This window comes from Mauremys mutica, chromosome 3 (assembly GCF_020497125.1).
Source record: "Mauremys mutica isolate MM-2020 ecotype Southern chromosome 3, ASM2049712v1, whole genome shotgun sequence".
Lineage (NCBI taxonomy): Eukaryota > Metazoa > Chordata > Testudines > Geoemydidae > Mauremys > Mauremys mutica.
In genome coordinates, this window is record NC_059074.1 from 96,319,912 (window position 1) to 96,333,846 (window position 13,935).

A 13,935-nucleotide genomic window follows, 5' to 3' on the forward strand; every position below is an offset into this window, starting at 1 on the left:
AATATGTTGAGCAAGAAGACTGTGTGAAATAGGGTGTTTATTTTATAGGCATAATTTTCTTCACTGACCGCAATCTAATAATCATGGAATTTCCAGGTCTATATTTGAACTGTGGGGTCAGGGAAAATCTGCAGAGGAACTGTACACATCTCTGAAGAACTACCCAATGGAGAAGATGGTACGTGTATAAAAATCTAGGCGATTAATTTCACAGTCAGACAGGCTAGCATTGCAGTTTGTATTAACCAAAAGATGTTTTTTCTTTATTTTAGGTTCCGTATCTACAGTCAAACTCAACATACAAAATACATATTCATGCATTTAACAAAACACTGACACAAGAGGAAAAAATTAGAAGGATAGATGTAAGTGGATTTTTAAAAAAAAAATAATTTATTTTCAACTTCATGTATTCATATGAGTACTACAGTGTTAACACATTTATGCTTGTGCTGGGATTTTCAAAAGAGTTTAAGGGAGTTAGTCACCCTAATCTCGTTTGAAATTGAATGGGAGTTGTGTACCTAACTCAAAATCCATTGAAAATCCCACAGTTGGTACTTTTCCTAATAGATCTCACTCAAAACCTTTTTATGAAGAAAAACAAGTATCAGTGTACCTATTTTACAGATGGGGAAACTGAGGCACGGCGGTGTTAAGGCCAAAATGTTCAAAGTTGGATGGCTAAAGTTAGGCAATGGACTTCTGGACACAGCACCTCTGGAACTCTGGCCATGTTCAGGTGCCTTTACTTTAGGAATTTGTGTTTGGAAAACTTTGACTTGAGTGTCTTGCCCAATGTGATACAATGAGTTAGCTGCAGAGCTGGAAATAGTCTTCTGATTCCTGGTCCTATGCCCAATCTGCTGGACCATGCTGTCTTCTTGTTAACTAGAATAGTGTTTTAATCAAGAAGCATTGGTAAATGAATGGTAATTTTTGTATATTCTCATGGTCTTTTAAAGAAATTGTGACTAGTGTACTTATGCAATCTTTATAACTACCTATTTTATATATCTTGCTGAAATTTTCACTATTAATGTTGATTCTCATTTTTATGGTGTTGGGTTGCAGTAAGGAAGTTTGAGCAAAATTCCTTCAGCTGTTTCTCACTTACAGGGGAGTTGGGATGACTCCCCACCCCCATTATGGCTAGAATATTTTTTTTAAGTGTCTACATGAAAAATGTCTGAATTTTTAAAGTAGACCTTGGTGTAGCTATAGTCCTTACTGAGAGCAGGTACCTTTTGGCTTGACTTGAAGAAAACGTTTTATTTTGAAAAGTCCATGTGTAGTATTCACAGCAGATCTCTTTTAGAAGTGAGCAATGCACATGTAATAATAAACACAATGGCTCCTGACCTATCTTCAATCCAAAACCATTCAGACTTTCTTTATACATCAGAAAGAAGCTAAAGAGGGCAATCTCAATCTACTTTGTCCCCTTCCTGTTTTCTGGTAACTTTTAATGTCCTATTAACAGATGTTTTGTTTTTCTTGTCCTGGCTATTTAAAAATTTGCCCCAGGAAGAATTTGTTTTTGCTGTTTATACAGGCTCTGGAATTTCTGCCATTTGAAGGGAAAGTGAATTTAAAAAACCCAGAACATATCTTCTGGATTCTGGAAGATTATGGAATGGACCCTAACAACGTTCCAGAAGAACCTCTTGATTTGTATTTTGGTAGATGGGTGAGTGGTAAAAACTATATCACATTTTAGTAATTCGCATAATCAGAAAAGCCAGATTCTAGCATCATTACTTACATTTAATTTCTAAAAAAACAAAGTTTAAGTAAATTTAAGGCTTTTTTTTTTTTAAAAGTGATAAATTCTCTGCTTTTTAAAAATTTACTAGTTGTTCATGCCACCATATACAGTATAATGCAATGATAATGCAGAATTTTGGGAATCCTTATTGTGAGTAAGAAAAGGCAGGTTAATTCATCAATCCAAACAAAAATGAAAAGATTAAGGTGTCTGTGAAGAGATTAGACATGAGAGACCCAGTGAATTTTAGTGCCACTGTACATCCCCTTTATGGCAGCTCTGCCAGCACAGAGGAGCTATACTCCTGTCCATTGGGGAGTTCTCCAACATAGGAGCAAGTCTCTGCAACGCACAATACTGGCTTAATAGTACTACACAGCCTCCCTGCGCTATCCCTAGAATAAAGTTGTGTGGAGGGAGGTATGTGGCTGAAGCACCACTCTCTAGCTGTTCCAGGATCTCTGAACAACTTCCTGAAGCTATAGGCAGCTGGATCCAAATTAGGGCATCCCTGAGGCTGTTCTAACCTGCCCCTAGGGACTCTAAGTGGCCCCGGATGACACCTATGTAGTTTGTTTTCCCGCAACCTGTTTCCCATGGGTCCTATTCCTGCAACTCCATGAGCTAAATATGAGTCAACAGTGTAACACTGTTGCAAAAAACCAAACATCATTCTGGGGTGTGTAAGCAAGACACGGGAAGTCATTCTTCCGCTCTACTCCACACTGATTAGGCCTCAACTGGAGTATTCTGTCCAGTTCTGGATGCCACATTTCAGGAAAGATGTGGACAAATTGGAGAAAGTCCAGAGAAGTACAACAAAAACGATTAAAGGTCTAGAAAACATGACCTGTGAGGGAAGATTGAAAAAAATGGGTTTGTTTAGTCTGGAAAAGAAAAGACTGAGAAGGGGACATAATAGTTTTCAAGTACATAAAACGTTGTTACAAGGAGGAGGGGAAAAAATGTGTTCTTCATAACCTCTGAGGATAGGGCAAGAAGCAATGGGCTTAAATTGCAGCAAGGGAGGTTTAGGTTGGACATTAGGAAATCTACCTAACTGCCCTGACAGTTAGGTAAAGCACTGGAATAAATTGCCTAGGGAAGTTGTGGAATCTCCATCATTGTTGAACCTGCTCTTCAAAATCTCCAAACACGTGTCAGGAATGGTCTAAGATAATTCTTAGTCCTGATAATACTTAGTGCAAGGGACTGGACTAGATGACCTCTCGAGGTCCCTTCCAGTCCTATGATTCTATGAACTTGGGATCTCAGAAGTTGTTGACTCAGCGTAAATCAGAAGTTGAGGTTCATAGAGCAGAAGATTGGAAGTGCCGGACTTTGTCCCCATCTACACTATATAGGAAGTACTGCCATGTTTTTTAAACTGGCTGGGACATGTTCATCTGATCCATGTACAATAAAAGTGATTGATTTGTGTTCATACAGCAGTGTCTTTCACAATACGGCCATGATTCAGTCACAATGGCATGTCCATATTCTACCATGCTACCTGCCTAACTATATTTGTATCAGTGCATCCTGGGAAAATCTGAACTGGTCTCTTGTACTACTTCAGCAAGGATAGAGCATCCAGAGGTCATGTTCACAGGTAGGACCAGCAGTACCTGGGAAAATCCACTCTTGGATGTCCTAGTGCAAAGAAAACTAGAAGGAAGGAAGACCAGCCAACCTGTTTACACAGACTTTGATATCTGGACAAGACCCCTAACCAAGTAGTAAGATCTGGTTACAAGAAGACAATCGTGACCACTTGGGCTGCTAGCAAGAATCCACACTCTTAGCTCTTAGTTACTAAGAGTATTGTCCACCTTTGTAACTAATGTAGAGAAGGCCTTGAGTTGCTGCAACACTGTGAAAGGCCTAAAGTCATTGTTGTCCCATCTGTACTGGCTTTGAATATTTAAACATAGAAACCTGTTTTTGATTCTACTATGGTTTGGCCAGACAGTTTGTATTAGATCAAACTATGCTGGCACATGGTGGCAGATTAGTGTTCTAACGTGATTTGACCCTGCCTATGTTGGTTCTGTCCAAACTGTGTTAGAAATATGATGGTTGAAATTCTCATTAAAAATGTATGCTATTTTTTTCAACAAGTTCTGGTCTGAAGACAGTTTACTTTTAACAGCACTTAAACATAGCTTATAAACATAGCTGGAAAACCAGTATATCTAGGACCTTAATGTAGAACTTAAGTGGTTTGTGTGTGTAGCCATGCATTTACATAAATACTTTAATATATTTGCATTTTTTTAAGGTTAGCTTTAATTCTGAATTTTCTGGGCGTAACCGGATGGCTTGCCCCTATAGCATATGTCTGCATTGCATCTGAGAGCAAGCCTCCCAGCCCACATCTACAGACTTGTGTCGGTGGTGCTCAAGCTAGGGCATTCAAATTAGCCGTGTAGACATTGTGACTTGGGCTGGAGCTTGGCTTCTCGAGCCCTCCTCAGACTTCAGCACAAGCTGCAAGGTCTCCAAACAAAGCTATTTTGCAGTGTGCTAGCGCAAGCCCCACCTGCACAAGTCAGCGGACCCAGGCTGGGTAGCTCACTCCTGGATGCAGTGCAGACATACCCTTATGGGACAGAGGCCTGGGTCCAGCTGACCCTATTCACTAATAAGGTGACCAGGTGTCTGGTTTTTGATCGGAACACCCGGTTGAAAAGAGATCCTGGCGCTGACTGGGCCATTGACTGTCCTGTTGGCGGCGCCACCCAGTGGGGCTGGCATGCTTTTTGCTAGCCGCCGAACCATGCGGCTCCCAGGAAGCAGCTGGTATGTGTCCACCTCACTCCTATGTTTAGGGGCAGCCAGGGGGCTCTGCACACTGCCCCCACCTCTAGTGCCGCCTCCACAGCTCCCATTGGCCGGGAACTGTGGCCAATGAGAGCTGCAGGGACGGTGCCTGCAGACAGAGCAGCATATAGAGCCGCCTGTCCATGCCTCCGCATAGGTGCTTGGAGGGGGGACATGCTCCTGTGTCTGGGAGCTGCTTGAGGTACCGTAAGTGCCACCCAGAGCCTATACCCCTAAACCCTCCCCTGCACCAGTGCCCCTACCTGAGCCCCTTCCTGCTGTCCAAATACCTCAATCCCAGCCCAGAGCCCCCTCCCACACTCCAAACCCCTCTGGCCCCGCTCCTGCACCCCAGATCCCTCATTTGCGGCCTCACATCAGAGCCCGTACCCCCAGCTGGAGTCCTCATCCCTCCATCCCCCTTATCCCAACCCCAGCTCGGAGCCCCCTCCCACACCCTGAACCCCTCATTTCTGGCCCCAGGCCAGAGCCCATACCTCCTCCCACACTCCTACCCCCTGCCTCAGCCCGGAGCCCCCTCTCATACTCCAAACCCCTTGGCTCCATCCCTCAGCCCAGAGCCCTCTCCTGCAACTCAAACCCCTCATCTCTGGCCACACGACCCAGCTGGAGCCCTCACCCCCACTCGCATCCCAACCCCCTGAGCTAGCCCAGTGAAAATGCTCACTCTCATTTACTCAATGGGGGGAAGTGATGGAATGAGTGAGGGTAGGGCCTCAGAGGAGGGGCGGGGCATGGGTGGGGCCTTGGCAAGGGTGTTCGGTTTTGTGCGAGTAGAAAGTTGGCAACCCTACTTACTAAGGAGGCACATCTGAACAGGGATCAGCTGATTTCCCTGTAAAAAGTAACAGGAAATGGAAGGAGGTGGGCTGAGAGAATTTCAGGGACTGCCAGAGAAAGTAAGCCTCAGGGCAGAGACTAAGGCCAGCAAGGTAATTGCTTGATGTTTTCGTATTTTTATTTTTGGTTTGTTGGTTGGGGGGGGCGGGGGAGGGAAAGCCAAAGGGACCTGCGGGACTCATCTGGTTTGTGTTTCCTTGGGGAGCCCTGAGGAGGAAGGTTGAAGGTGGGGGCCTGCATAGCAAACTCAGGTCACACGAGGATGCCCCAAAGGCAGCTGACACTATAACAGTTGGTAATTGCATCATCCCTGTAATTGATGAATAGCCTAAAGTCTGGGAATTTTACTAATAGGCCAATTCTTTTATAGAGAAGTCTCATTTCTATATTTTCAGTGGATTCAATCCAGGTGGCATACTATTCAATGAAGAATGCCTGATATTCTGTTTGTGATGTAATATTAAGACTGTTTATTAGTATACTTACATATTATATCTAGGGCCATCACATTGACTTTTTCTAAATGTTCCTACAGATTGCGGATGGGCAAAGGGAGCTTATTGAGTCATACAGTGTAAAAAGGAGGCATTTTATTGGGAACACAAGCATGGATGCCTGCTTGTCTTTCATCATGGCAAACCATGGAAGAGTAAAAGCAAATGATGTTGTGTTTGATCCATTTGTTGGAACAGGTATTTCTTTTTCTACTGCTGAAAAAAATTGGGCATTGCTTGCTTTATATACATTGTGTGTGAAAAGTAAGTTCTTTAGGGGAGGGACTGTCTATCTGTTTGTTTGTTTGTACAGTGCCTAGCACAGTGAAGTCCTGGTTCACGACTGAGGCTCCTGGTCCTGGTTCATGACTGGGTGCTGCCACAGTACAAATAAGAATAATTATAAAATCAACTGCTTGGTTATTTCCCAAAGTCCTATAGGGGAAGTGGTTATAACTTCAGAAGGACTGGGTAGATTTGCTGAAACTGTAGAACAAAGTACCTTCCCAATTCTTTATTTACCTCGAGTAACATTTTTAAAAGTGCCTAAGTCCCATTTTCAGAAGTTATTTAACTGCTTAGGAGCCAAAGTCACTCTGACTTTCAATAGAACTTAAGTTCCAAAATGATGTGAAATTTGAAGTTAGACTCCTAAGTCACTGTAGGAACTTACAAGGGGCAACATTCTTAAAACATTTTTGTAGGGGAGGAGTTAGGATGGTATTGAAGAGCAGAGAGCACCCTTGACTGTACACATTAGCATGGCAATTGTGGGAACACATTCTTCAAGGGTGGAAATAATGAGCAATTCCTTGTGTCCTAGGGAAATGTGGTGACAAAATTGTCCACTTCTTTCTCTGGCTGAGGTTTTGTTTTTTTCCTTTTTCTGACAAGTCAGTAGGGGGAGCTTTCATTCCATTTATTGGATCACTTGTGAGGCATTCAAGTACCTTTTCCTGCACCTTGTTTAAATTTGAAATGGAAAAACACATGTTTCAGGATGTGCCATTTTAAGTAGATTATGTCAAGATAATTTCATCAGTTTCTTCAAAGGACATAGATGAAGGAGGGCAGTGGATGTGACTTAGTGAAATCCAGGTGAACTTTGATCAGGTATCCAGAAGGAACTAGGGGAACAAGAAATGATCTAAAGGTATCTCTGCTAATGTAGAGGGGAGGGGAAGGGAGTGTTTAGTTGGCAGGAAGGGTCCAGAGAATGAATGGCAGCAAGTCCTCATTGAAAAGTTAGAAATGGGGAGGAGCAGGTCCCACAGTTCTGGGACTGATTGTCTTTATTATGTGTAAATGTGACTTGGAAAATATCCTGATTTTATGGCATCAGTGTTTTTCAGATGATACAAAGCGTTTGTCACTTCCACATTTTGTATATAATAGAGTTCATGTGCAAACTGAGATTTTCAGTCCACACTATAATCTCTTCAGAAACTTCTTGTGTCTCCCCTCCCCCCCAGACACAGATTGGTAGTGCTTTTTGGAAGGTCAAGGAAATTCACTTAGGCTTGTGTTCTGCTTTTCTTGGCAGATTCATTTAATTACAATATTTGTGTTTAAATAAAAACTAAAGTTACAAAGCAACTTTGCAGGGGAATTCATTCTCTTAGGAAATCAAACTTGGAGAGAGAGGTGGGCAAGGTTAGACAGAACGGGAAGAATTCATTGTAATAATGGTGGAAGTACAGAAATTGAAGACAGTATTATACGTTCTTTATCATCAATTTTGTATTCTCTATGATTCAGTTTTAAAGTGTGACTATTTGATATAGGTGGGAGGTAAAACCAGAGACTTATTGAGTGGTCAGTTCATGTTTCCTATCTCTCCCTTTTCTGCAATCAAGAAAAAATTTATTAGATGAGCAAAGTACTCTTGCTCTATTTATAGGACTGGGTGGTATATCATACTTGGGGACAGGGCTAGCTAAATTTGTCTTGACTTTCTGGAGGCACTGCTCATCTGTTCTGAGGGATTACAGTCGAGAAGGGAAATGGGTGACTCCTTTAGGGTGGATAACCTTGTTTTTCCCAGATCCAATTAACAAAGAAAAGTGGAGGACAATTTTTGTTTTCTCCTCATTTTTACTTAATTTGAATTCATTAATTTATCAGTGTAAGAGGTTTTTTTTATATGCTCTGAAATGGCATATTTAGCAGGCATATTTAATGAGTGTTAAGAATACACAGATGGTGATGGGTAGCATTTGATTAATGTAGCTGTGTGAAACTCCTCTTCAGATTACGGCTAAAGTAAAAATCTGTATTATGAACACAAAGGATCAGATTGTGAACCCCTTACTCACATTGGTGAGCTGTTGACTCTTATGGAACTGTCCCACTCACTAAAATGGGATGATCTGTATGCATAACCACTCATCACTGTGAATCGCAGGTTCAGAGTCTGGTCTATAGTTGCAGTGTAAGGCCTTGTACTATTATGTTAGGCTTACTGTCATGGACATCTCCTTAGTAATAATTTAACGCAACAATGCAGTTTCTCTTTGGAAGTACACTACTACCATCCTTCTCTTTATTTTGGAAGCTGTTCAGGGCAGAGAGAAAACACTTGAATCCCTTTTATATACCATGCAGATGCAGCATGATTTCAAGGGTAAATCATACATAAAGCTTTTTACTAAGCTAATAGATCACAACAGTAAGCGGAAACAAATACTTAATTTACTTCTATACACACAACAAAAACTAAGGACACCATTGACATAGTAAAACAAGAATTTTATATACCCAAGAAAAATGGTAACTGTACACAGTCCTATCCATCACAATAACTGAGGAAATAAACTGTCTTCGTTCTGGCCATACTTACATAACTTCAACGGGACATTGTCAATTTCAAGTCTAACTGTAAAAATGAATTAAAAATTATTTCAAGTACCGCATCTGACACTGTCAGTTGTTGTGCTTTTTACAATTACATTTTCCTCGTATTTTAGCTTCTCTCCCCTGTTGCTGTGTGAAGCATTCCCACAAACACGGACATTAAATTTACACAAACTGCTGTGAAATGGACAAAGTAAACTAGGAAAAACTAAGAACAATATTTTCCCCATGATAATATTTTACTTTAAGTAACCTTAGGGAAAAGTTGTAACAATAGAAAGTTTTTTAAAAAAAGACTACACCTCTACCTCAATATAACACAAATTCGGATATAACGTGGTAAAGCAGCGTTCTGGGGGGCAGGGGGCGGGGCTGCGCGCTCCGGCGGATCAAAGCAAGTTCAATATAACACAGTTTCGCCTATAATGCGGTAAGATTTTTTGGCTCCCGAGGACAGCGTTATATCAGGATAGAGGTGTATCAGACAGAAGTGATTTTTAAACTGATATCCATTTAATTGTTTTATGGTAACCAGAGGGGAGTGCAAGTGCTGAACAAACCAGCTCTGCCTGGTGTGGATCCTTATCCTCTGGGTGTTTATAGGGCTGATGAACAGTAGAACTCTACCTCTTTTTAGCAACTATTTTTCCACATCTTCAGACATATCATCAGTACCTCTTGAGCTGCAGAGGAACACTGCTACCCTTGACTGTCTCTTATCTCCCTCTCAGATTCAATGCAGCCCCAGTTTCTACAAGATTCAATGATAGGATAGAAATGTTGCACTGGAAGGGACTTTGAGAAGCCATCAAGTCCAGCCTCCAGCACTGTGGCAGGACCAAGCAAATGTAGACCATCCCTGATGGATGTTTATCCAACCTGTTTCTTAAAACCTCCAGTGTGTGTGTGTGCGTGGGGGCGGGAATTCCACAACCTCTCTTGGAAGCCTGTTCCAGGGCTTTACTTAATTTTTTTCCTAATATCTAGCTTAAATCTCCTTTTCTTCAGATTATGCTCATTATTTCTTGACCTACCTTCAGTAGACATGAGGAACAATTGATCACAGTCCTCTTTATAGCAGCCCTTAACATATTGGAAGACTGTTATCAGGTCCCCCATCAGTCTTCTTTTTGCAAGACTAAACATGCCTAGTGTTTGTTTCCTAAGAAGTCAGGTTTTCTAAACCTTTTATCATTTTTGTTGCTCTTCTCTGGACTCTCACAAATTTGTCCATATCTTTCTTAAAGTGGGGTGCTCAGAATTGGACTCAATACTCCAGCTGAGGCCTCACCAGTGTCAAGCAGAGCGGGACAAGTACCTCCTGTGTCTTCCATGTATCAGAGGGGTAGCCGTGTTAGTCTGGTTCTGTAGAAGCAGCAAAGAATCCTGTGGCACCTTATAGACTAACAGACGTTTTGCAGCATGAGCTTTCGTGGGTGAATACCCACTTCTTCGGATGCATTCACCCACGAAAGCTCATGCTGCAAAACGTCTGTTAGTCTATAAGGTGCCACAGGATTCTTTGCTGTGTCTTCCATGACACTCCTGTTAATAAACCACAGAATGATATTGGCCTTTTTCACAGTTGCGTCACATTGTTGACTCCTGTTCAGTTTGTGATCCATTATAACCCCCAGATTCTTTTCAGTAGTACCACCACCAAGCCTGTTAGTTCCCATTTTGTAATTGTGCATTTGATGCTTTCCTTCCTATGTGAAGTACTTTGCACTTGTCTATTGCATTTAATCTTGTTGATTTCAGACCAATTCTCCAATTTGTCAAGGTCATTTGGATTTCTAATCCTGTCCTCCAAATGCTTGCAACTCCTCCCATCTTGGTGTCATCTGCAAGTTTTATAACCATACCCTCCATTCCATTACCTAAGTCATTATCTTGGCTACTGCACAGTGTCGTCTTGTGACGGTGGCCCACATCTCATGGTTTTCATTCCATCACATTTTAAGGCAATGCACTTTAGTACATGGGCGTGGATGCCTGCCTTGCAGAAATGGGCACCCTTGTGAGCAGACCATACGATCAGCCTCCAAAGTTAAACGAAGGTTCAATGAGGAGAATAAAAGGGAAAATAGTGTTGGTATACAGGGGACCTCACAGTAATATTATTTCTAATAGAAAGGGGCAACTGCCATCTGATTGTAACCCAGAGTGGTACATGTGTTTTCAAATTTCTCATGTTCCTCAATACAGACTCTCAGGTAGCAATATCCATGACAGCAGACTTTTTTCTTTTCTTTGCAGGTGGCCTTCTTATATCCTCCGCACGTTTTGGAGCATATGTGTGTGGTACTGATATAGATTATAATACTGTCCATGGATTAGGTATGTTGGATATTTTCTTTCTGAACAAGGTAATTCTAACTCTTCGGTATTTAAGTATCTTTTATAGCAGGTACGAGTAGATCCAGGTATGAAAGGAGCATTCCTCTTCACAGGATTTGTTTTGTGAAACATCTGTGATATACTAACTCATTTACAGATATAGTCTAGCTAGGCAGTACTCAGAATATTAAGGGTCAGTAAGATATAAAGATGGGATTTTTTAAATTTTATTTTAAAGTTTTCTAATACATGTAACTAGTTTAACTGCCAATCCAACAACACTAAGTGATGGCATCTGGTGTGGCAGTGCCTGGCATGGTTCAGTTTAGTGGTAAGATTAGCAGGTAGATTGGTTTGGCTAACAGTGATGTCCCAGAGCCATTGGGTCATGGGGACAAGCATAGTGAGGTTCCATCCAAACTTATTAAATGTGACTGAGTGAGGAGGAGTTGGGCTTTGAGATGGGTGTTTTCTTTGCAGTGGGTTGGAACTCACTAATGCTCAATTTTAAGTATTTTGGCTTTAATACCAGTTTGTATTGGCAGTTTTTGTTACTAAAAACTTAACTTTTTTGAGCTTTTTTTAGAGTTGTCTAGTTATATTGATAGTGCAGTTCGAAGTAGTAGAATTCAATATTACAACTATATGTTCCCATTCAGATCTTTTGCCTTTGCCACAGGTGTGTATTTTTTAACCTGCAAATATTCAAGATGAGAGAGAGTTATCTTCATATTAAAGTTAGATACAAATGTGTTCTCTCTTCCTGTTAAATCCTGGAGAAGTACTTTCATGGTTAGAAATGACTATTGGCTTTATTGAATCCCTTTGGTTTTCTGTGTTAAATTAGGATAAAAGGTTAGCCACTGTTAGTCTATCATAGGGATTAAAAAAAACAATAGACCACTGCTAGTACTAGTGGAACCATCCTGTTTTGTCATACAGTAGTTATTTTCTTAGTAGCTTTCAAAACCCAAAGTTCTAACAATATTTTTGCTACTCTGGAATATTCTTGTGTAGATTAAATTTGATGTATGAATAGGGTTTTACGTGGTGTATGTTAGCATAACATGAGTGCCTTGTAAACATTAATAAACTTTCCTCACAATATCTCTGTGAAGTAGGGGCGTTTAATTGAACTATTCTCCCTCTCATTTGCATTATGGAACAACGTAACTGAAATAGAAGGCCTGACTAGATTAATTTCTGATACTTCGACGAATCCTGACAGCCACTTCCCACAATAAGTAGAACATGTCCGGTGACAAGAGGTCTTAAATTGTTTTTATTTGAGGCAACTACTGAAATATGAATCTTGTGAAGTGTTGTGAGATCTGCATTAATGTAAAAAGCATTATATAAGAGCTAGGTGATATTATTATTCTCTTAAAATAAATAATGAAAAATCAGAACACTTTTGCCACATCTGATTTGCCTTAGATCAGTGGTTTTCAACCTTTTTTTTCCATTTGTGGACCCCTTTGGAAATCTTAGACATAGTCTGCGGACCACTGCCTTAGACTATGCCTTTTTTATTTTCTTGCAGGCAAGGCTAGCAGGAAGAACCAGAAGTGGAGAGGACCAGATGAGAATATCAGAGCTAACCTTCGGCAGTATGGTTTAGAGAAGTACTATCTTGATGCACTCGTTTCTGATGCATCAAAACCTCTATGGAGGAAGGAAATGCTTTTTGATGCAATTATTACAGATCGTAAGTTGATTAATGTCCTAAATATATATGATTCATAACAGCCTAACTGTGGTATCCAAAAGATTGGAACCTTGCTCTTAATTTGTGTAAAATGGAGATGTTTGCATCTACCATCTTGACATAAGCATGGCCTGCTGAGACCACAATTCTACTAATAGAGTGTGCTGGAATCTGTGATTTCCACATTAGAAATGATGAACATCATAGGCAGCATTGTAGAAATTGGGGCTACATTTTGACTACTTCTACATTTAATCTGAGTATGTTAAATACCTAATGAAATATGGACCACTTTATTAAAGCATTGTAACTATAACATTTTGTTTTTTTGTTTCGTTAACTTCTTTCCACTGAAAGAGTATTATATTTCTGAATAGGAACCAATCTTATTGTCTCCTATACCTTTACTGAGTCATACTTCTTTCTACATTAGGAGAGGTTTCTGTTCAATTTTTAAGTTGTGCTGCATTGCTCTTGAGCCTGGATTCAAACATTATTGAAGTCCATGGAAAGGGTCTGACCGACTTTAATCATGCCTTCGGTTAAGGCCCTGAAGTGCTCATTGAAATGCTTTCAAACAAACTCTAGTGCATCTTCTGCACACTTGACTACCAGCAATGTTAAAGATATGAAAGGTTCTCTGCTCTTTTGAGTCTGTTTATTAGACACTATTTGTCGTGAGCAGGAGACCTAAAAGTCAGCACAGTCTACTAGACTAAACGTGGGATGGGGAGCCAGGAACTCCTGACCTCTACTATGGCTCTGCCCTGACTTGCTGTGTTACCATGAGCAAATCAGCTGAGACTCTATTCTGTTGCCCTTGTTCCTGGGGAATGTTACTTTGCTCCCATTGATTTCATCAGGACTGCTGGCCGAACAAGGTAATGCACATTGCGAGTAAGGGTGTTAGAATCAAGCCCATAATCTCTGTGCTTCAGTTTCCATGTCTGTAAAATGGAGATGATATTTCCCCGATGCCGTGGCAATAAGAGCATTAGGAAAGGTTACAGAAGTGTTGAAGATGAATTAATGTTTGTACAGCATTCTTAAAGCTTTGCGGAGATGTGTAAAAATAAAGACTTGTGTAG

At 40.8% G+C, this 13,935-nt stretch overlaps 1 protein-coding gene across 6 annotated transcripts in view; it reads left to right on the forward strand.

Moving 5' to 3' along the window:
- Positions 1-13,935, forward strand: part of TRMT11 (tRNA methyltransferase 11 homolog) — a 55,638-nt gene that overhangs the window by 11,388 nt on the left and 30,315 nt on the right. For 5 of the 6 annotated variants that reach the window (XM_045009480.1, XM_045009481.1, XM_045009479.1 and 2 more), the window contains exons 4-9: positions 97-178; positions 273-365; positions 1,556-1,690; positions 5,988-6,144; positions 11,059-11,139; positions 12,683-12,847. In XM_045009480.1, the coding sequence (XP_044865415.1) occupies positions 97-178; positions 273-365; positions 1,556-1,690; positions 5,988-6,144; positions 11,059-11,139; positions 12,683-12,847 (713 nt within the window). Of the gene's footprint in view, positions 1-48; positions 179-272; positions 366-1,555; positions 1,691-5,987; positions 6,145-11,058; positions 11,140-12,682; positions 12,848-13,935 lie in introns of all 6 variants that reach the window. The other variant, XM_045009483.1, reaches the window with a different exon arrangement.